The sequence below is a fragment of the Chiloscyllium plagiosum genome, unplaced genomic scaffold (genome assembly GCF_037043375.1).
Source record: "Chiloscyllium plagiosum isolate Xiang-an unplaced genomic scaffold, Cpla_swu_hap1 HiC_scaffold_20, whole genome shotgun sequence".
NCBI classification, from domain to species: domain Eukaryota; kingdom Metazoa; phylum Chordata; class Chondrichthyes; order Orectolobiformes; family Hemiscylliidae; genus Chiloscyllium; species Chiloscyllium plagiosum.
This window is the reverse complement of record NW_028270158.1, coordinates 45,216,148-45,240,907: the sequence shown is the minus strand read 5'-3', so window position 1 is coordinate 45,240,907 and position 24,760 is coordinate 45,216,148. Positions and strand designations below refer to the sequence as shown.

The following is a 24,760-nucleotide window of genomic DNA, read 5'->3' as shown; positions in this document are numbered from 1 at the left end:
GCCCATCTGCTCCAGATCCTGTTGTGATCTGAGGTAACCCTCTTCGCTGTCCACTACACTTCCAATTTTGGTGTCATCTGCAAACTTACTAACCGTACCTCTTACGCTTGCATCCAAATCATTTATATAAATGACAAAAAGTAAAGGACCCAGCACCGATCCTTGTGGCACTCCACTGGTCACAGGCCTCCAGTCTGAAAAACAACCTTCCACCACCACCCTCTCTTTTACCTCTGAACCAGTTCCGAATCCAAATGGCTAGTTCTCCCTGTTTCCGTGAGATCTGACCTTGCTAACCAATCTCCCACGGGGAACCTTGTCGAAAACCTCACCGAAAGCCATACAGGTCACATCTACCGCTCTGTCCTCATCTCTCCTCTTTGTTACTTCTTCAAAAAACTCAATCAAGTTTGTGAGACATGATTTCCCATGCACAAAGCCATGTTGACTATCCCTAATCAGTCCTTGCCTTTCCAAATACACGTACAAGCTGTCCCTCAGGATTCCCTCCAACAACTTGCCCACCACCGACGTCTGGCTCATGGTCTATAGTTCCCTAGCTTGTCATTACCACCTTTCTTAAGTTTACAAGAAAGGAAATTAAAAGTACTAACATATAAACAGATAATGCTTGGTCTCAAAGCAGGTCAGGCTCCATCAGTGAAGAAGGAAACAGAGTTAAGGGTTCAGGTCAATATAGATCAGAGTAGAAATGTTGTTGCCATCTCTTCCTGTAAGCTAATTGATCTGCTGTGTGTTTTTAACATTTTTACTTTTCAGATTTCTAGCAAGCACAATAACCTTATGCTCAAATTAAATATTGTGCTGAGATCACAAAAATAAGTAAATATACAAAGCACTATTTTCTGTAACTAGCGCAAAGGACGATGGCTGTGGTTGCTAGAGGTCAATCACCTTCGTCCAAGGACAGTCTCTAGGAACTCCTCAGGTTAGATTTTTCTAATCAAGCTGTTCAGAGATGTTTCATACCACAGAAGAGGAGAGTTCAACCCAGGCCTTCTAGCTTAGGGGTAGGGACACTTCTCTCCACTACACTGGGAGGGAATGGGCAGTAGTATTATCACTAGATTATTAATGTCCTGGGTGGTTGACTGCTGTCTGGGCAATTGGGGTGAGCAACAAATACTGGCCTATCCAGCAACATTCACAGCTATGAATTAACTTTGTAAAAAACACAAAAGCACAAATCTTCAGGGTAGCATCCTAGGCCAACCATCTTCAAATGCTTCACCAATGACCTGCCTCCATTATGAGGTCAGAACTGGGGATGTTCACTGAAGACTGTACAATGTTCAGCATCCTTTGCAATTCCTCAGATACTGGAGGTACATTCAGAAATGGACTGCAAGACCTGGACAACATCTAGCTTGGGCTGACAAACAGTAAGTAACATTTGTGTCACACAATAAAACCATTTCCAACAAGAGAGAGAATCCAACCATCTAATGGATGACATGCAATGGCATTACAACTGCTTAATCGCCATTGCCAACATTCTGTGAGCTGCTATTGATCAAAAACAGAACTAGACAATCTATATAAATATTGTCACTACAAGACAATGTCAGAGGCTAAGAATTCTGCAGCGAATAACTCAAGCACCCCCCCCCCCCCCCCCCTCCATCCACAAGGTACAAATCAGCAATCAAGAAAATGCTCCCAACTTGCCTGAATGAGGGCAGCTCCAACAATACTCAAGATAATGGACATCATCCAGGACAAAACACCCGAGCCACCTCTCCTGCACAGTAGTAGCAATGTGTACCATCATCTAGAGGATGCATTGCAGTAAGTTACCAAGACTCCTTCAACAGCATCCAAACCAATAATCTCTAAACTAGAAGGACAACTGTAACAGATGCATGGACAGCACATCCTGCAAGCTCCCCTCCGAGCCACACATCATCTTGACTTGGAACGATACCACTGCTCCTTCACAGTCAAAGTCCTATACCTCTCTTCCTACACTTGAAAAACTGCAGTGATTCAAACAGACAGCTCATCCCTAATTACCTTGGGGAAGGTGATGAGAAATACATGTTTACCTTCCAGCAACACCCACATCCCTTGAATCAAAAGAAAAAAAAAGTGCAATCTTCTGCTTGGGTAGTAAAACATGACCTCCTATGCAGAGAACAAGAAATAATCAAACATCACTTAAAAATCAGAGCTATGTAGTCTTACCAAATATTGCTGTGTCTTGTCTGTTCTGCTACTACCATGCTCCCGTAAACGTCACCCACAAGCTCAGGTGAAATCCAACGTAGAGGAATATACTGACCATCATTACTTACGATATAATCCTCCTGTTTCAGGCAACAATAAAAAAAGTTTAAGTGGAGATTTAAGAGTTTCTGAAAATCACAAAGAGTACTAATGGAGGAAATTGTATGAATTGTTTCCAATGGCAAAAATATCAGTGACCAGAAGCACATGAATCTGAGTGTAGTGTATTGACATGGACAGAAAATTGGTTAGCACACAGAAAAGGAGCAGGAATAGATGGGTCTTTTTTTGAATAGCATGCAATGACTAGTGGAGCACTGCAGGGTTTGGTACTAGGAGCCCAGATATTCACAATATATGTTAATGATTTAATGGAGGGAGCTAAATGTTATATCTGAAAATTTGGACATGATATAAAACTGGGTGAAAGGGCAAGCTGTGAGGAGGATGCAGAGATGTTGCAGTGAGAGAGTTGGGACAAGTGGAGGGAGTAGGAAAATGCATAGCATAATGTTTATAATGCGAGAATATACATTTTGGTAGTAAAAATTGGAAGGCAAATTATTATATGAATGGCTGTAAATTAAGAAAGGGGAACTGTTCAACGAGACTTGGGTGCCTTTGTGCACCAATCGCTGAAAGTAAGCGCGCAGGTGCAAGAGGCAATATAGAAGGCAAACAGTTTGTTGGCCATCACAGCAAGGTGATTTGAATATGGGACAAGAATTACTTGCTGCAATTATACAGGCACTAGTTGGAATTGTGCGCGCAATTTTGGTCTCCTTATCTGAGGAAGGAAGTTCTTACTGTACAGGGTATGCAACAAAAGTTTAGATTAGGTTACTTACAGTGTGGAAACAGGCCCAACAAGTCCACACCGACCCTCCGAAGAGCAACCCACCCAGACCCATTCCCCTACATTTACCCCTTCACCTAACACTACGGGCAATTTAGCATGGCCAATTCACCTGACCTGCATATCTTTGGACTGTGGGAGGAAACCCACGCAGACACGGGGAGAATGTGCAAACTCCACACAGACAGTTGCCCGAGGTGGGAATTGAACCCGGGTCCCTGGCGCTGTGAGGCAGCAGCGCTAACCACTGTGCCGCCCTGAAGCGACAGCAGGGCATATGAGCAGAGGTTGAGTCAGTTAGCATTGTATTCACTGGAGTTTAGAAGAGATGGGGGGATTTCATAGAAACCTATAAAATGCGAACAGGACTAGACAGGTCAGATGCAGAAAAGATGTCCCTCGTGGTCCAGAACCAGTGGTCAGAGTTTAAGGATAAGAGGTAAACCTTTTAGGACTGAGACGAGGACAAATTACTTCACCAAAGAGCACAATGAACTCACCACCACAGAAAGTGACTCAGGCCAAAACATCTTGTTTTTGAGAAGGAGGTACATGCAGCTCATAGCTAAAGGGATCAAGGAATATCGGAGGGAAGGTTGGATTCGGGTATTGAACTCATTGATCAGCCATAATCATGTTGAACGGCATGACAGAATAGGCTGAAGAAGTGAATGGCCTTTCCTTGCTCCTATCTTCTATATTTTAATTATAAAACGTATAACTTTTTTTTACTGTGATAACATATGCAATACATAAATTGTATCGAAATATCAGCTATTTGCAACCAGAAAAGAAAGAATTGCAAATTTGCATTTATACATTGTCTAACTACCATAAGAATGTGGTTGTGAGGATTACATATTTGCAATTTGCATAACCAACATGGATGCTGGCTACTTCAAAAAAGCACATAAATCTAGCACTAAAGTCCATTGTGGGCCATGCTAGGTAGACAGCTGTAGATCAGAGAATCAGTCAGCAAATTTTGAACTTTTTAAAAAAATTAATTGCTACAATTGACTTGTTAGGCCAAAGAGCCTGTTTCCACATTGTAAGTAACCTAATCTAAACTTTTGTTGCATACCCTGTACAGTAAGAACTTCCTTCCTCAGATAAGGAGACTCAGTCAGTACATTTTGAACATTTTAAAAAAATTAATTGCTACAAATGACTTGATTTATTCAAAACTCAAAGTTACAACTAACTTGTTGTACTGAGGAACTTCAATTATCCAAATATCAATTATCCGAATTTTGGATTATCCAAAGATGACCTCAAGGTCCTGATAGATACATTACAAAAAGGTGTTTCCAACACTGATCGCATCTTTTGTTTACAATGATTAAAAGTGAATTCGGCTTACTGAAATACTGCTGCGAACAGTCATGGACATCAACGGGAGCCCAGGCACCGTCTCCAAATGACTGACCACCCACCCTCTCTCTCTTTCTCCCTGCACTTTCCCTACACAGGGGTGTACTGTAAACCCCCCCTTCCCCAGATAATCTTTCTAACATTGTCCTGTACAGTGTATGGCTGCATGTGTGTGTGCACTATTTTGAGACTCACCCCCCCCCCCCCTCCAAAGGCAGCGGCTGTCTTGCTGATAGTGTCCAGTTTGGCTGCCGTCTCCATTCCGGTGGGAGGATGGTGGTGTCGCATGGTGTGCTGCTGCCTAGTTTCCTGAACAGGGAGCGGACATAGCAGGTGCTTACTTTGTCAATCCCATTGAAGTGAAGCAGCGGCTGGGAGGGGCTTCAGCAAGTCTGTCTCTGCTCAGAAACAAACCCTGAGACAAAGAGGGAGCAAGGCAGACAGGGCGAGGAAAAAGTAACCTTCAGAAAACTCCAAGCCCCAGAAGGGAACAAATGAACTATTAGACATTGAAAAATAAACCAGGAAGAAGTGTTTCTTTTTAAAAGATGATTTTTTAAAACTATAGTTTGTCATTAGGCATCCTGCTCAACCTGGGAGAACGAGACAGGAGAGGCCAGAGACAAGTTAGGAAAATTTCTTTAAAAAAATTCACAACCTACACATTATTTTGTGCAAATGAGGCAGCTAATATTACAGAAAATCATAGAGATCTATAGCACAGAAAAAGACCCTTTGGCCTATCAAGTCTGCACAAGTCACAAACAAGCACCTAAACTATTTGAATCCCATTTTCTAGAATTTGGCCAATAGCCTGGTATGCCTTGGCTTTGCAAGTACATAGCTGAAAACGTGTTGCTGGAAAAGCGCAGCAGGTCAGGCAGCATCCAAGGAGCAGGAGAATCGACGTTTCGGGCATGAGCCCGTCTTCAGGAATGAGGAAAGTGTGCCAAGCAGGCTAAGATAAAAGGTAGGGAGGAGGGACTTGGGGGAGGGGCGTTGGAAATGCGATAGGTGGAAGGAGGTTAAGGTGAGGGTGATAGGCTGGAGTGGGGGTTGGGATTGCAGGTTAGGAAGGTGGTGCTGAGTTCGAGGGTTGGGACTGAGACAAGGTGGGGGGAGAGGAAATGAGGAAACTGGAGAAATCTGAGTTCATCCCTTGTGGTTGGAGGGTTCCTAGGAGGAAGATGAGGCGCTCTTCCTCCAGCCGTCATGTTGCTATGGACTGGCGATGGAGGAGTCCAAGGACCTGCATGTCCTTGGTGGAGTGGGAGGGGGAGTTGAAGTGTTGAGCCACAGGGTGGTTGGGTTTGCAAGTACACACTCAAATACCTGGATGTTATATGAGGGTTTCTGCCTCCACCATTCCTACAGTGACAGTTCCAGATTTCCATTGCCCTCAGCGAAAAGAATTCCTCACATATCTTTTAAACCTCCTGCCCCTTACCTTAAATCTAAGACAGTGATTTGCCCAAAGGGAAAAAGTTCCTTCTTGCCAACCATGTAACCATTAATTAAGACAAGTAAAATATACATCTCAATCATGCTTCCCCTCAGTCTCCTCTGTTCTAAGAAAAATAACCCCCATCTGTCTAATCTGTCTTCATAATTAGAACTCTCCAGCCTAAACAACATTGCCTCCTCAGAGCCTAGAAGATTGTTAATATGCATACTGTTACTACTAGGACATAAAATTACTACTAGGCACAGTTGTGAAAGATTCCAGAGTACTTAAAAGACAAGTGGACAAACATTTGATAATGAACATTTTTAAGAGGAAAAGGAGAATAGAGCAGTACTGGCTGGATGAACCCAAGCTCAGTACAAAAAGTGTCCTCCTGTGCTGTGAAATTCTCAAAGTTTGCAACAAGGATCCTGTTGTTAAGGCCTGAGCACATCAGGCACATACAATAAGTTGCACACAGGAGGTAGAAGTATTTAGCCAGGGTAAGAAAAATGCAAACAATTCAAATTGTCACCTACAAGCAAATTCACATTAAGGATGGTAAAATTATTTTCAAAATTAATTTAAACAGCTGGACAAAAACTCAAATATTTCAGAACAGATGAAAATCAAAGGAAAATGTTAATGAATACAGGGCATACAGAGAGATATTTTGTGACACAAGCCAACAACAGAGCCTCCAAACCTAACGATCAGACTGATATGTCTGTATCATTAGGTAGTTAGAACACAATTATTTACATTTAAAAATAATCAACCAACCTTCTGTTCTATTAGCACTAGCAAAATTCTTCATAATTTAGAAGAGGTTTTCTAATTGGATTGTACAAGAAAGGGATCACTCCTTTCAGGACGCATTTAACAATCAATTGGTGAATGGGTAACAAATTTCATTTATTTTCAGAATAAACTGAACTGAAATATTGCTCAAACTCCCGATTCCAACTCCAAGAGAAAAACATATCAAGTCACTTTATTCATATATATGATTAAGTGAAAATAATGCGGTAAACGGTTTAATCTGAATGTCTCCTTGCAGGGTAGCTTGACTTTAACACTCCCACCCCACAATCTGTTGAGAGGTTGACTGTTGAAAAGACTATTGAGAGATGCTTAAATAATTGAGACAAGCACCAGGATTGGTGGACAAGTTTGGATAGGTTATGTAAAACATGCTATAGTACCTTTTGCTCTTAATAAAATCTCATGATGTAAAGAATAAATGCATTTTTTGTCTCTTCTTCAGGTTTTTAATACCATTGGGCTTGTTAACATTGCAAGAACTCCATCTGCACAATACACAATTTGCTCATGATTGGAGACCTTTTAATCAAATGATACATTACTTTTACATAGTCTTGGTTGGCTATTAACTCTAGCTTGCTAGAGGCATCTTCAACCACACCATTATTCTAACACCGTAACAATACTGCAGCGAGAAATTCAATACCAGTGATAATTTTGAGAACTTAACCACTATTTTCCACTCAATTAAAATACCTAATTCAGAAATGCAGAGCAAAAGAGGTGCAGCATTTGATATTACTGTGCTCTCAAGTGTATTTTTCAGTGATTATAATTAAATGCACGTTTAATAAATCATAGCATTGTATTTAAATATTTTGTAGTATAAAATAACACCATTTGCTGATAATTTGCACACATTTGTCCACACTCAATTTGATTCACTTCATCAGCTCTACATAAATAAAAGATATACAGGCTTTAGTCTGAAATCGCAGCAAACTTCATTACTAGCAAGTGACGCATACAGAGGAGCACCGAAATAACTGCCTTACAAGATTGAAAAACTCTTAAAGAACGAATTGCTTACCCTGTACCGGCTGAATCCTATCCCATAGTCGCCGATTTTTACTGTTAAGTCTGTTGTGAGAAAACAATTCCGCAGTGCTAGGTCACTAATAAGGTGGAGATAATGTCAAGGCCGCAGCAAAGCACCATTCGGAAAAGGAAGGAGGCAAAAGAGAAATAAATGTCAGAAAGAACTTTTGAACGTATTCAATCAATAACTTCTCATAACAGAATGGACACAGCTTAGCTCAAGTACTCTAAAATTAGCTTTGCTCATCACTAATCAGGTTTCATCAGAAGTACAAAACAAGGATACTTCTCCCAAGAGTATAGTGATAAATGGGAAATGTTATTGTTGCACAGTATACAATATAAAATTGAGTTCCATTTCACCATTAGTTTTGTTGCTTTTCTACATCCCAACAGATCACATCTCTTCTCAAGAATTTACAAACAGCTTGCAGAAAAATAAACCACTATATCCCAAAGGATTGTGACTTCTGCAAACATGATCTAGAGTAGTCAACATCAGTTTTTATACTTTAAATATTAATATAATAATCTGGCTGCGAATTAGCAAACATTTTAAAATAGCAATTATGCAGGACAAATCTATAAGTCAGTTAGCAACACTCAGGCGAAGAACAACAATGTATAAAAATAATTCACTTGCATGAACATCACTAATTAATGATGGCAGTGAACATTTTCAGAAAAATGATTTGAAACATTGGCATCTCTTCAAAGTATTGCACATACAACACAATTACTGCAGTGGAGTGAACGTATTGCGTGCTAGCATTCAATTAACATCACAGGGCTACCAGCAACTAGAAACTGAATTGGACAATGTTGTGGCTAAGAAAAGAACAGCAGTAGGTCATTCAGCCTCTCATGCCTATTCCACCATTAATGAGACCCTGTCTGATTTATGGCCTAACTCCATATACCTGCCCATGGCCCATATCCCTTAACACTTTGCTTAACAAAAAATCTGATATTTAAAATTAGCAACTGATCTAGCATCAAGTGCTGTTTGTGGAAAGAGCATTCCAAAAATATACCACCCTTTGTGTATAGAAATGTTTCCTAACATGTATTCTGAACATTTTGACCCTTAACTCTGAGATTACGCCCCTGGTTCCAGAATCTCCAGCCGTTGAAAATAGGATAAAGATAAAATGTCTTTTCCTGTTAATATCTTAAAAGATTTTGAACAAATCACCTCTTAGACTTCTAAAATCTAGAGAAAACAGGTCTAATTTGTATAATCTCACATCATAGCTTAACCCCTTAAAGTCCAAGCATCATTCTTGTAAACCTGCATTGCACTCCCACCAAAGCGAAAACATCCTGCCTAAGATATGGTCTCAGTACTCCAAGTGAGGTCTAACCAAGGTTTTGTATAGCTGCAGCATAACTTCTGCATCCTTACATTCCTGTCTTCTAGATATAAAGGTTAGTTTTCTTAACTATTTTCTGCATCTGTACATGGCATTTTAAAGATCTATGCATCTGAAATCCCAATCTCTTTGGGGGAAACAGCTATGTAATTTTACCTATAAAATCACAAAGGAATTTTAGTGACCAGCTGCACTTTGTCATGACTCAGTACAGTATTCATGAATGAGAATTGTGTGCAATTCAATATGCTCGTGTGGAATTGCCCATTTGTTTTTATCCCTCCAATCATGGGATATAGGCATCACTGGACAGATCTGAATTTATTGCCCATTTCTAATGGTCTTGCAGAAAATAGTAGCTGATTTCTAGAAGATAGCGAGCTGATTTCTAGAACCGCTGCAGTCATTGAAGAGAACGTATACTCTCAGTATTGGATGGAATTTAATATTGATAAATGTGAGGTGTTGTATTGTGGGAAAGCAAATCTTAGCAGGACCAATACACTTAATAGGAAGATCCTAGGGCGTGTTGCTGAACAAAGAGACCTTGGAGTGCAGGTTCATAGCTCCTTGAAAGTGGAGTCGCAGGTCAATAGTATAGTGAAGGTGGCGTTTGGTATACTTTCCTTTATTGGTCAGGGTATTGAGTATAGGAGTTGCGAGGTCATGTTGCGGCTGTACAGGACATTGGTTGGGCCACTTTGGAATATTGCGTGCAATTCTGGTCTCCTTCCTATCGGAAAGATGTTGTGAAACTTGAAAGGGTTCAGAAAAGATTTACAAGGATGTTGCCCAGGTTGGAGGATTTGAGCTACAGGGAAAGCTTGAAAATGCTGGGGCTGTTTCCCTGGAGCATCGGAGGCTGAGGGGTGACCTTATAGGTGTTTATAAAATCATGAAGGGCATGGATAGGGTAAATAAAGTCTTTTCCCTCTGGTGGGGGAGTCCAGAGCTAGTTGGCATAGGTCTACAGTGAGAGGGGAAAGATATAAAAGAGATCTAAGGGGCAACTTTTTCACCCAGAGGATGGTGTGTGTATGGAATGAACTGCCAAAGGAAGTGGTGGATGCTGGTACAATTGCAACATTTAAAAGACATCTGGTTAGGTATAGGAGTAGGAAGGCTTTGGAGGGATATGGGCCAGGTGCTGGCAAGCGGGACTAGATTAGGTTGGGATATGTGGCTGGCATGGATGCGTTGGACCGAAGGGTCTGTTTCTGTGCTGTACATCCATTTAATGGAGCTGCTGTATTTGAACATGGACTGCTTCAGTATCTGAGGTATTATAAATGGTCTTGAACACTGTGCAATCATTTGAAAATATTCCCGCTTCTGACCTCACGATAAAGAGAATGGTTTTTTGATGCAGCTGAAGATGGTTAGGCCTAGGACACTGAAGAACTCGTGCAGTGATGGAGCTAAGACAATGGACTCCCAATAACCACAACCATTCTTCCTCTGTACGAGGTATGACCCCAACCAGCAGAGAGTATTCCCCTTCCTTATTTGCCATTGACTCCAGTTCTGCTATGGCTTCTTAGAGATATATTTGCTCAAATGTGGCCTTGATGTCAAGGGAATCACTGTCACCTCACCTCTGGAACTCAGCTCTTTTTGTCCATGTTAACACTAAGACTCTAACGAGCTCAGGTGTTGTACGACCCTAGCAGAACCCAAACTGGGCAACACTGAGCAGGTTATTGCTAAACAAGTACTGCTTGTTGATGATACCTTTCAGCATTTTACTGATGATTGACAGTAGCCTGATGGGCCAAGTTGGATTTGCCCTACCCTTTGTGTACAAGACATATCTTGCCAATTTTCCACATTGTTGGATAGATACCAGTGTTGTAGCTGGTGGCTCAGTGGTTAGCACCATTGTCCCACAGTACCAGGGTCTGTGTCTGCATGGGTTTCCTCCCACAGTCCAAAGATGTGCAGGGTTAGGAAAGTAAACCAGATACATGCTTGAGATGGGGAACATTGCAATGTTATGGAGAAAAAGCAGGGAAACGGGATTATTGGATTTTCTCTTTCAGAGTTAGCAGAAGTACAATGAGCCAAATGGCCCTCTACTATGTTTTACAATTCTCCTAAAGGCTACTTAACATTCCTCCTTCAACCAAAACAAAACAAAGTGTGGATGCTGGAGATTTGAAACAAAAACAGCTGCGAGAAGAACGCAGAATTAACACCGAGTCCGGTGACTCCCCAACTTTGGCTTCAGCATAAATATCACTTTTTCCGAGCCACTAACGGTTCTAATGAAGAATCAGAACATTAACTCTGCTTTCTTCCTATAGATGCTGCCAAACCTGCTGAGTTTCTCCAGCAATTTCAGGTTTTTGATGCATCCTTTAACTGCTAACATCAAAAACCAGATTAACTGGTCACACTTCCCATTATCGATTGTACGTAAATTAATTGTCATGTTTGCCAACACAGCAATCGCTGCATGTAAAGGTGAGTCATGTGAAGTACCTTAGGAATTTGAGAAATGGGATGAAGAGCTTTATAAATTCTAAACTCTTCCTTCTATCTTTCATTTTTCTGACCCAAGATGGCCAATCGAACTTCAAAATCATGAATAGTCTAGATAACAGAGAAAGTGTTCCCACTGCCAGTAAGGTCAAGGTCCACAGGTTACAGATTCAAAGTGATTGCCAAACAAATCAAAGGGCACATGGGAAAAATCTCTTTAGTAGTAAGTGGTTAAGATCTTGAATGTACTACCCAAGGGTGAATCTGCTTCCATCGCAATCATAACTTTCAAAAGGGAAGTACCCATAGGGGGAAAAAATTGTACAATTACAAGAATAGTAAAAAGAGAGGGGACTAACTAAACTACTGTTGTTGAGAGCCTGCACAGCTGCAACAAACTGAATGGCCTCATCCTTTGTCATAGTCAAGAGTTTTACAGTACAGAAAGAGGCCCTTCACCCTCCTGCTCTCACCAGTCATTAAACATATAGCTCCCAGTTTCCAGCACTTGACTCATAAAAGGGAATAGAGGGTCTTTGGATGGTAACAAACAAGAAAGAGGGTGTTCATGTTCTGAAATTAGTAAACCCAATGTTCAGTCCTGACAGCTAGAAGATACCTAGGGTGGAGCATGTGTTGTTCCTCCACCTTGCATTGAGCCTTGTTGGAGCACTACAGTAGGCCTCTTTTACTCATTGTTCATTAGCTTCTCCCAAACCCTTAAGACTTATTGTATATAGGATACTCCCAACACAGCCAACCCATTTTCTATAATTTATACTTCTTGTTAGCATCCTCCTAACGATTATCTCTCTCAATTTATTATAAACAATTTCTTTGTTTCCTATTCCTTTTCTCTCTCTCTAGGTACTGCCTTCATGTACTCTATTCCCAAACTCATCCCCTTCATCAATTTCAATACCACCCTTCCCCACCTATTTTCAGTACTGATAAAAGGTCACTGGACTCGAAGCTTTAACTCTGCGTCTCTCAGGATATTCAAAATCAAGGTCACCCTAATTTAACCATTCTATGATCGTGTCAGTTTGTAAACCAATAATTGAACCATGCAGTACTTCAGATTTGTACCCTCGTGAACTGGATGCCTCCTTTTTTTACAATTCCATAAATATGCTGAATAGACACAGACACAATACAAAACGTTTGAATTCAAAAATTTAATTCTAAATAATTTATGCATGAATATTAGAAATAACACAAGCTACTTAACTGTCTGTACCATGAGACTGAAAAATTGGTATCATTTTAGTCAAAGTTGTTCTGATATAACGTGACAGGTGTGTCCCTAAGCAACCTTTCACTAAAGAAAATCATGTTATGGAAAACTGCTAATAGAAAATCGGACTGTAGAAGATCGCGAAACAAAAAAAAAGTCGCTATAGCCGTTCAACACAAAGTTCACATTGTCCAAACAATGTCCACAATTCACCAATCACGTTATAGCAATTCGTGCGAACAAAATGCTCTTTATAGCAAAGACCTGTATCATTTAGAAATCCATGTAATCTCCAAGTAGTAACAGGGTGGGATGAAACAGTTCAGCTGCTTGAAATCACCACCAGCAACAAAATCACTGATGCTGGAGCTTTTCCACATACTCAGACAGCAGCAGGATATTGTTGCCAGAAATGAACACTTGTTATGGTAAACCAGAAGATCCAACATTCAGGAATACAAGTTACTTTTTACTGTACAGTTCAGGAACAGAAGGCAAAGTATGTGACAAGTGGATGGACAAAGGGGCAGGCGTTGACTATGCATCTGGGGGGAGGGTTGTAAAGTTACAGCTTGTTACATTAAAATCTGGCAGACACTTTTCATCTGTGCAGTTTAGTTAAAAAATTGTTAGACTGAGCAAATCTTACTTGGAAAATATCTGAATACATTTTTCACCAATATCTCATTCACACAAAATTGACACTCCAATGGAAGTGAGTTATCAAAGTGGTTTTAAAAAAATGCAAAAACAATCTTGGGGTGAAAAAGAGAATTCACCACTTTCTCCAGTCTGCTCAATAGAGTAATCATTGACTGTACAAATAATTAAGATTAGATCTACCGATTGTTTAGCTTTGGAGAGATCATCATATTTTGCTTTAGTGCCTCTTAATAAATCACGTGTAAACTGATCTGTCACATCAAACTATCATATTTAGCAGTAGTGACAAGACAGGCACAGCATTTATGAGTGTTGTGTAATTTAATCAGCTGTGTCTTATTCCAATTAAGGTGAACACACAAGGTTAGCCGAAGAGCAAATACTTTGACAAATATTACAGCCTGGACCTAAAGTAAGTTTCGGTACACAAGGATTTACTAGTTACTTTTTAAAAACTGTGATTCACAGTGATTTTTCACACCTTTGGTCCCTGTTTAGTATCCAATGAAATGAATCAACTGCAAGGTTGACAACCTAAGTACCCATGGAAAGTACATTATTAAATATATATCCTCTTTTAATGCACTGTTCAAGTATCCTCTTTTAATGCACTGTTCAAGTGGCTGGATATCTGTTGGAAAAACAGACTCTCAAAATCAGGTAATATCTTTCTGTATACAGTTCTCTTTGCTTAAAATATTTCTCTTAATTCCTAAAACAAAGCACAGATACAGTCTAAACTAAAGAACAGTGCAACCATTTGTTTAAGCACATGTACATCTATGTGTATTTTCAAGCAATATTTTGATAAAATAAAACCACCTCAATTTTCACTTTGCTTTTGCATATTTTTCCCTCCCACCCCCTTGCAAAATCAGCCAGTCCCTGAGCAGCTAAAATGCCTTGGCCTGTCAAGTCACCCAAGAGATATTCAAGAGCCTTGGAATGCCTTACTGATTTGTCAAACTAACAATTTTTAAATTTAGATCCTTTTAAGAGTATTATCAATGCACCCAGCTTGATATATATTAACAGACTTAAATTAATTAAGTTTGACTTTTACTTAAAAACAAATAAAAAAGGCTTTGGTGCCAAGGGAAGAGGAATATTCTAGTCAACAAAATGGCTACATAGATTTGAAGATGAACCTAGAAAATACAATATCTTGGGTCGAGTGGCATGTTGCCTCTCTGGTCACACGTTCAGATAAATTTCAAGCACAATCAGTGGCTGCATATATTTTGTTTGATAATCCTTAAAATGTCTGCAACCCAATTGTCATATGCTGTCTTTGTCAGCAAAAGGGAAACAAAGATGATGTAATCATTTTAAGGAATCTACTCAAAAGAATACAGTAATTTGGATAATAATAATAATAATAATAATAATAAACACCTGTGTACAAAACCATGCTTGTGCAGATGAGCAAGTCCAGCAGCAATCTCACAGGCCATTCTCTGTAGCAGCTCCAAACCATGGGGGCTCTGTTCATGCTGTTGACCACGTAGATACCCTTTTATGTCACCCTGTGAATACAAAGAACAAAGTAGCATTAATTGTTCATATTATTTGAGCTATTTGCTGCTAATAGCATCTGCAATCCCCTCGTCTCCTGTCCAATTTGCAAGCTAATGGCTCTCTCGATGGTGGGTACCAGGGATGTGCATCTCTTATACTGCTGTGAATTGAAAGCAGTTGTTTATAAAGAAATTACTAAGCTTTATGATTGCATTCAAAATGGCTGTATTATATGCCAGACAAAATGACAGGTTAAACATTGCACTAGGGTATAAGATGATAATGAAAAAAATGCAATCGAGGAATAGAGTGAAATGTTCAAGACATTTATGCTCCTCCAATTTTGGTCTCTTGTACATCCACAATTTTCATCATCCTACCACTGGCAGCCGTGCCTCCAAGTCTTATTCAAGTTCTTTGTGGATGAGGTAATTCATAAATACTGCCACCTTTTGGTCGCAGGTGGTTCTGTTAAACTGGTTATTTGCTAGATAGTTTTCTTCTTTCATGGGATATGAGCATCATTAATAAGGCCAGCATTTGTCAAACTGTCCCTTATTGTCCCTGAGATGGTGATGATGAGGCACGCTCTTGGCACATTATAGTCCATCTAGTGCATAAAAGGTAATGTCACCATTGACAAAAAGTTATTACTGGAGAAATTCTGTAGGTCTGGCAGCATCTGGGGAGAGAAAACAGAGTTCGAGAAAGACAAGCGCAGCAAGTACATAAGAACACCACCTCCTGCAAATTTCCCTCCAGATCACATATATACATATTTTGTCATCCTTCGGTGCCTCTGGGTCAATTGTGAATATAGCTACATCAAATGGACTGCAGCAATTCAAGGGGGCAGCTCATTATCCACTGGTTCAACAGCATCTAGAGAGGACAATAAATGCTGGACTAGCTAGTGACATCCACATCCTAAAAGTGAATTAAAATAAAGCTGGCAATGCAAAGGCTGGCTACCTATCTGGCCCACCCATCTAGAACATAGAAAAATACAGCGCAGTACAGGCCCTTTGGCCCTCGATGTTGTGCCGATCCAAGCCCACCTAACCTACACTAGCCCACTATCCTCCATGCCTATCCAATGCCCGTTTAAATGCCCATAAAGAGGGAGAGTCCACCACTGCTACTGGCAGGGCATTCCATGAACTCACGACTCGCTGAGTAAAGAATCTACCCCTAACATCTGTCCTATGCCTACCACCCCTCGTAATAGCTGACTCCATACGTGGAAAGACTCCATACGTGGAGTCCATCTGTCCCTGACTTAAGATAAACCATCCCAGCCTGAGTTTTATTATGTATTTATTTATTCAATTGTTGGATATGGGTGTCGCTGGATGGCTCGCATTTATTGCCTGTCCCTAGTTGCCCTTGTGAAAGTGGTGGCGAGCTGCCATCGTGAACCACTGCAGTACACCTGCTGTGGATTGACTCACAATGCCATTAGGGAATAATGCCAGGAATTTGACCCAGCAATAGTGAAGGAACTGCAATATATTTCCAAGTCCGGATGGAGAGTGGCTTGGAGGAGAACTTGAAGGTGGTGGTATTCCCATATCTGCTGCCCTTGTCCTTCAAGATGGAAGTAGTCATGGGTTTGGAAGGTGCTGTCTGAGGATCTATGGTGAACTTCTGCAGTGTATCTTGTAGATAGCACACACTGTTGCTACTGAGTGCCAGTGGTGGAGGGAGCAGATGCTTGTGGATATACTGCCAATCAAGCAGGCTGCTTTGTCCTGGATAATGTCAAGCTTCTTGAGTGTTGTTGGAGCTGCACTCATCCAGGCAAGTGGGGAATATTGCATCATAGTCCTGACTTGTGCTTTGTAAATGGTGGACAAGCTTTGGGGAGTCAGGTGGTGTGTTACTCACTGCAGTACTCCTAGTCTCCGACCATCTCGTGTAGCCGCTACGTTTATGTGGGGAGAGCCCGTTGAGTGTCTGGTTAATGATAACCCCCAGGATTTGATACTGACAGTGACACCACTGAATGTCAAGAGGCTGTGGTTAGATTGTCTCTTATTAGTGATGATCATTGTCTAAAAACGTTACTTGCTGCTTGTCAGCCCAAGCCTAGATATTGCCCAAATCTTGTCGCCCAAATCTTGTCGCATTTGGACATGGACTACTTCAGTATCTGAATCGTCACAAATGGTGCTGAACATTGTGTAATCATCAGTGAACATCCCCACTCTGACTTAATGACAGAGGGAAGATCATTGATGTAGCAGCTGAAAGTGGTTCGGCCTAGGACACTGCCCTGAAACTCCTGGAGAGATGTCCAGGAGCTGAGATGACCAACCTCCAACAACCATAGCCATCTTCTTAAGTGTCAGGTAAGACTCTAATCACCAGAGTTTGCCCCCAGATTCTCACTGTTTCCAGTTTTGCCAAGGCTCCTTGATGCCATACTTGATCAAATGTAGCCTTGACGTCAATGGCTGTCACTCTTACCTCACCACTGGAATTAAACTCATTTATTCATGTTTGACCCAAGGCTGTAATGAGGTCGGGTCCAGGTTCACCCAAACTGGGCGTCATTGAGCAAATTATTGCTGAGCAAGTATTGCTTGATAGCACTGCTGATGACACTTCCATCACTTTACTGATGATCAAGAGCAGAATGATGAGGCAGTAATTGGCTGGGTTGCATTTGTCCTGCTTTTAATGTACAGGACATACTTGGACAATTTTCCATAAGTATGCTCATGATTCAATATAGTTGTTCTGAAATTGAATACCATCCAAGACAAACAACCCAGTAAAACTTCCACAATTTGAAACTAATGTTATATATTGTAAATCATTGTTACTAAAACCTTTTCTATATTCAGTCTTTAACACAGCCTGCATTGACGTTAACCCTTTCACTAAAAATAGCTTGAAACATTTTGTGCCACATATTTCATGCAAAATTAGTGAATTAGAAAAACAAAAATATCGCGATGAAATTGAGAAAAGTTTGAATAATAGTTGGGTGAGGGAAGAAAGAAAAAGAAAAACAGACATAAAATGGGCTGTCTACCAAGTTGCTTCGTTTGCATAACCAAGGAAACAAATTCCAAAGCCAAAGTGACAACAGCAGTATGTTGAACTCCTAGTAATGATTGGTTTCAGTTGCCAACTTCAAATGATCTGGTGCTAGGAAGGCTGACAAAAGCCCCCAGTTTGTTAGTTGGCTCTCTGGAAAGTGGGCAGGAAATTATAAATTCACCATTATTACAAGATGGGCTACCAATAGCTGCACTGGTTTCAGAATAACCATACTGGACGAGGAGGAGATTTAGTCTAAAGAGGAAACAGAGGAGATATAGCAGTAGAATTCTGAAGGAGCGGAATAGTGAAAGTAATTTTAAAAAGATTCTAGCATTCCCCAAAGTATCGGTAACATACAATGTTATTAAGCTCACCAGCATTCAAACTAAATGGTGGAACCTAGTGGATGCTCTGCCAAAAAGCACAGGAAAAGTCAATCACAGGGAAACCAATCGGAGAAAAAGTTGGCTGCAGGCATGGAATGATCAGAATATCTGAGGTGCTCCTCCATCCCAGGCTGTTTCTCTCGGTTTCTCTCCTGTGCTGATGATAAGCTGACCAACAGATGTGGACAAAAGTTAGCCCATTTTTGGGGCAAAAAGGGGAGTATGGCAATGAGAGAAACTGCCATGCCAGAATCTCAGAAGTGAGACTGCTGGCCTCAAGGAGGGGAGATGGGTTGCAACACTGAGGAGCAACATTAATCCTTTCTACAATGGAACTCTCAACTGAGAGCCAGGAAAACTAATGCAATGAATGCCTGCAACTAAAAGTGGAGTCTCTAGCTTAAGATTGCAGATGCTCAAGTGGAATACTATAATGAGATTGTGTTGTAATGAACACCTGTCAATCTAATCATTTACTACTCAACTGTTTGATTTCATAAAAATGTGCATTTATACATTGTCATAACTCAAAGCTTCTATGACTAAATTACTTGAGGTGCAGCGACTGTTAGAAATAAATATGCAACTAATTTAGATGTGATCTCAACCAGCCTGAGGAAGGTCGGTTTATGGTAATGGTTTGTTTAAAGAAGTATGTCAATTATTTTTTTAAAAACTTCTTTTGTTATCAGATACTTATTCTTTTGTGTCAGTTTTAATACTGTGGTATTTAGGAAATTAATACTTTCCTTGTGTGTTGTTACTTTAAGTTTAATAATGATGATTGTTGAGGATATTGTGAATTATTTCAAATGTGCATCAGTGCAAGTTTAAATACTATACTCCCCCAACACAACTGCAGAATGCAACGTTACTACAAAATTGCATCATCTAAAAGAATGTTAATGGAAATGAAAAAGTAGCTTTTGAAAATAAAAATAGACCTCAAGAGAAGCCCTGGGAAAATAAAATAAAAAAAACACACAACATGATTATTTTTCATAACTTCTGAGCATTGAAGACCAATTTTATTACTCAATATTTTCAGAATTATTACAACTGAATGACTTATCTCACCAAATGAACAAACATTAAAAAGAAACTCTTATCACTACATAAAATGACTAAATATGAAGTGGAAATCAGGCAATGTATCTAATGAAAAGCTAAAATTAAAAATGTAGAACTGACACTGCAATACATATGTACAAAATGTACATATATATAAAAATGTATATTTAATATGTTTCTACTGCAAATTCAGTGAATTTTTAACATGTGTCATACAAAATTGACAAAAAAAGGCCAAGTGTCTATTAAATAGATGGTACAACTTTCCAAATGAAAATTAGCAGATATTTAATACACTCACTAAGTTTCATAAGCTTGCTACTATAGGTTAGCTTCAAATAAAATTTACCAGGCATAATTGGACTCTCACAGCAATTTTCACAGTTTGTTGATACAGTGTATAAACATGCATAGGAAGATGGCTGTGATGGTACTCAGTTCAGGTCTATAATGAAACCTCCACTGCAGGCCTATGATTTTGTAATACAGAACCAAGTAAGGGATTGAGCGTAGCTTATAAGACTAACAGGCTAGTTACCTGATTTGTATCATCTGTTGTGTCATGTGAATTTTAGGGCGGCACGGTGGCTCAGTGGTTAGCACTGCTGCCTCACAGTGCCAGCAACCTCGGCCGACTGTCTGTGTGGAGTTTGCATATTCTCTCTGTGTCTGCGTGGGTTTCCTCCGGGTGCTCCGGTTTCTTCCCACAATCCAAAGATGTGCAAGCCAGCTGAATTGGCAATGCTAAATTGCCATAGTGTTAGGTGCATTAGTCAGGGGTAAATATAAGGTAGGGGAATGGGTCTGGGTAGGCTGCTCTTTGGAGGATCGGTGTGGACATGTTGGGCCAAAGGGCCTGTTTCCATAATGCGGGTATCTAATCTAATCTAGAACAACCTCAATTCTCTGAATGAGACAGGCAGGGAGTATTTTGTTCAGATAACTGATTGTTTGGAAACGGATTGTGCTGCAAAGGTAGGGATACAGGACAGAGCAAGGTAGAGAAGAGAGAAGTCATGTTGCACACAGATCAGGATAATTAATGTCAGGAAACAAAATAAAAAGCATGCAGCAGGCAGGATTCATACACAAGGCCTCCTTAAATCACGCGAGGATCAAAAAGTGATGGCTCAAAGGTAGAAGACAGAGGGTGGTGATGGAGGGTTGTTTTTCAGAATGGAGGCCTGTGACCAGTGGAGTGCCACAAGGATCGGTGGTGGGTCCACTACTTTTTGTCATTTACATAAATGATTTGGATATGAGCATAAGGAGATACAGTCAGTAAGTTTGCAGACAACACCAAAATTGGAGGTGTAGTGGACAGAGAAGACGATTACATCAGATTACAACATCTTGACCAAATGGACCGAGAAGTGGCAGATGGAATTTAGTTCAGATAAACGAGAGGTGCTGCATTTTGGGAAAGCAAATCTTAGCAGGACTTATACACTTAATGGTAAGGTCCTAGGCAATGTTGCTGAACAAAGAGACCTTGGAGTACAGGTTCATAGATTAGATTAGATTACATTAGTGTGGAAACAGGCCCTTCGGCCCAGCAAGTCCACACCGACCGGCCAAAGTGCAACCCACCCAGACCCCTACATTTATCCCTTACCTAACACTACGGGCAATTTAGCATGGCCAATTCACCTTACCTGCACATCTTTGGACTGTGGGAGGAAACCGGAGCACCCAGAGGAAACCCACGCAGACGCGGGGAGAACGTGCAAACTCCACACAGTCAGTCCAGAGGCGGGAATTGAACCCGGGTCCCTGGCGCTGTGAGGAAGCAGTGCAAACCACTGTGCCACCATGCCGCCCACTAGCGCCTTGAAAGTGGAGTTACAGATAGATAGGATAGTGAAGGCAGCGTTTGGTATGCTTTCTTTTATTGGTCAGAGTATGAGTACAGGAGTTGGGAGGTCATGTTGTGGCTGTACAGGACATTGGTTAGGCCACTGTTGGAATATTGCATGCAATTCTGGTCTCCTTCCTATTGGAAAGATATTGTGAAACTTGAAAGGGTTCAGAAAAGATTTACAAGGATGTTGCCAGGGTTGGAGGATTTGAGCTATAGGGAGAGGCTGAACAGGCTGGGGCTGTTTTCTCTGGAGCATCAGAGGCTAAGGGGGGACCTTATAGAGGTTTACAAAATTATGAGGGGCATGGATCGGGTAAATAGGCAAAGTCTTTTCCCTGGGGTCGGGGAGTCCAGAACAAGAGGGCTTAGGTTTAGAGTGAGAGGGGAAAGATATAAAAAAGAGACCTAAGGGGCTATGTTTTCACATAGAGAGTGGTACATGTATGGAATGAGCTGCCAGAGGAGGTTGGTACAATTGCGACATTTAAAAGGCATTTGGATGGATATATAAATAGGAAGGGTTTGGAGGGATATGGCCAAGGTGCTGACAGGTGGGACTAAATTGGGTTGGGATATCTGGTTGGCATGGACGGGTTGGACCGAAGGGTCTGTTTCCATGCTGTACATCTCTATGACTCTATTAGAGTGCCGCAGTGCCGTGTGCGATGCTGCTAACGGCCCACTTCCTGCCATCAGACGGTTAGAGGGCTTGCGAAAGGAGTGTGGGACGAATGGTGTGCGTGCGTGAGCAGGTAGCAGCACTTGTTCCATATCTCTCCAAACACTTCTTGTTGATGTATTTCTCTAAATGTCCTCTAAATGTTGTAACTGTACTCACATCCGCCATTTCCTCTGGAAGTTCATTCTACATGTGAACCACTCCCTGTGTAAAAAAAGTGCCCTTCATGTCTTTTTTTAAAAAAAGTCTTTCTCCTCTCGTCTCAAAAATATGTGCCCTCGTCTTGAAATCACCCACCAGCGGGAAAGACACCCACCATCACCTTACCTTTTACACCTCCCTCACCTTGAATTCTTGAATTCCCTAATGGCATTGTACATCTATCTACAGCATACGGACTACAGCAGTTCAAGGAGGCAGCTCACCATCACCGCCTTCTCAAGGGCAACTAGGGACAGACGAATGCTGGCAAGGCAGGGATGCCCACATACCTTGAAAGAATAAATTTTGAAAAAATTCATTTTCAATTACTCGAATTGACACAGATTCATATGCAGGGAACAACTCTCTGCAAATAGAAGTAATATCATCCAGGAGCTTGGTGTGCCGTTTTTAAAACAATTGTTCATGGTATGCAAGAGTCACAGGTTAGGAATTTAATACTCATCCTTATTGCCCTTCAGAAAGTTGTGGTGCTTTCTTGATGTGCTGCAGTTCATGGGGATACAACAACAATGCTATTAGGAAAGGTGTTTTGGACTTTTGACCCAGCAATAATGAAGAAACAGTGATGCAGATCCAAGTCAGTGTCATAATCCAAGTGACTATGTGGCATTAAGAGGAATTTTGCCGGTGATGTTCTCCTGCATTTACTACCTTTTTCCTTAAAGGTGGTGGATGTTAGAGGTAAGGAAGACTCTGACAAAAGAGCATCTTGTAGATGGTAAACTCTGCTGCTACTATGCATCAGTTTTGGAGGGAGATAGTGGTGATGATGGTGGATAGAGTACCAATCTTGGGTAAAGTTATTCATCACAGAATTCCAAGCATCTAACCAGTTCTCAGTTTCATAGCTGATCTAATGTAGTTTCTAATCAAGCAGTGATAGTGGTGAAATCAGCAATAGCAATGATATTGGAATGTGAAGTGGAGATGGTTACATTAGGGGGCCTAGTTCTGTTAATGATAGATTATTCATCCAGATACCCAAGTAATCTCGATTTGAGAAGATTTGTAGCTCAGGTTGAGGTTCTGGATGTAGATTTGCTCGCTGAGCTGGAAGGTTCATTTTCTGATGTTTTGTCACCATACACTAGGTAACATCTTCAGTGAGTCGCCAGACAAAGCATTGCTGATTAGGTTAGATTACTTACAGTGTGGAAACAGCCCCTTTGGCCCAAGTCCACACCGACCCGCCAAAGCGCAACCCACCCAGACCCATTCCCCTACATTTACCCTTTACCTAACACTACAGGCAATTTAGCATGGCCAATTCACCTACCCTGCACACTTTTAGACTGTGGGAGGAAACCGGAGCACCCAGAAGAAACCCATGCAGACACAGGAAGAATGTGCAAACTCCACACAGTCAGTCGCCTGAGGTGGGAATTGAACCCGGGTCTCTGGCGCTGAGAGGCAGCAGTGCTAACCACTGTGCCACCGAAAAGCATTGTGGAGAATGTGGGCATGTTTTCTCTTTTCCATTTATATGTTTGGGTTTCTTTGGGTTGGTGATGCCATTTCCTGTTCTTTTTCTCAGGTAGTGGTAAATTGGGTCCACATTAATGTGTTTGTTGATAGAGTTCCGGTTGGAATGCCATGCTTCTAGGAATTCTCGTGCGTGTCTCTTTTTGGCCTGTCCTAGGATGGATGTGTTGTCCCAGTCAAAGTGGCGTCCTTCCTCATCAGCATATTAGTGAGAGAGGGTCATGTCGTTTTGTGGCTAGTTGATGTTCATGTGTCCTGATGGCTAGTTTTCTGCCTGTTTGTCCAATGTAGTGTTTGTTACAGTCTTTGCATAGTATTTTGTAAATGACATTACTTTTGCTTGTTGTCTGTATAGGGTCTTTCAAGTTCATTAGCTGTTTTAGTGTGTTGGTGGGTTTGTGGGCTACCATGATGCCAAAGGGTCTGAGTAGTCTGGCAGTCATTTCAGAGATGTCTTTGATGTAGGGGAGAGTAGCTAGGGTTTCTGGACATGTTTTGTCTGCTTGTTTGGGTTTGTTGCTGAGAAATCTGCAGACTGTTCAATGGGTACCCGTTCTTTTTGAATACGCTGTATAGGTGATTTTCATCTGCTCTGCGTAGTTCCTCTGTGCTGCAGTGTGTGGCGGCTCGTTGGAATAATGTTCTGATGCAGCCTCGTTTGTGGATGTTGAGGTGATTGCTTCTATAGTTCAATATTTGGTCCATATGCGTTGTTTTCCTGTAGACACTGGTTTGAAGTTTCCCATTGGCTGTTCGCTCTACTGAGACATCTAGGAATGGCAGTTTGTTGTTGTTTTCCTCCTCTTTAGTGAATTTTATGCCAGTAAGGTTTTTATTGATAGTCTTGAAGGTTTCCTCTAATTTGTTTTGTTTAGTGATGACAAAGGTGTCATCCACTTAGCAGACCCAAAGTTTAGATTGGATGGTTGGCAGAGCTATTTGTTAGAGT

General features: G+C 41.0%; 1 protein-coding gene across 1 annotated transcript in view; it reads right to left on the bottom strand.

Moving 5' to 3' along the window:
* The window catches only part of lmtk2 (lemur tail kinase 2), a 152,859-nt gene that overhangs the window by 30,679 nt on the left and 97,420 nt on the right, over positions 1-24,760 (bottom strand). The window contains exons 7-9 of the mRNA XM_087997905.1: positions 14,934-15,064; positions 7,777-7,861; positions 2,206-2,327 (exon numbers count right to left, since the gene is read on the bottom strand). Of these exons, the coding sequence (XP_087854031.1) occupies positions 2,206-2,327; positions 7,777-7,861; positions 14,934-15,064 (338 nt within the window). The remainder of the gene's footprint in view (positions 1-2,205; positions 2,328-7,776; positions 7,862-14,933; positions 15,065-24,760) is intronic.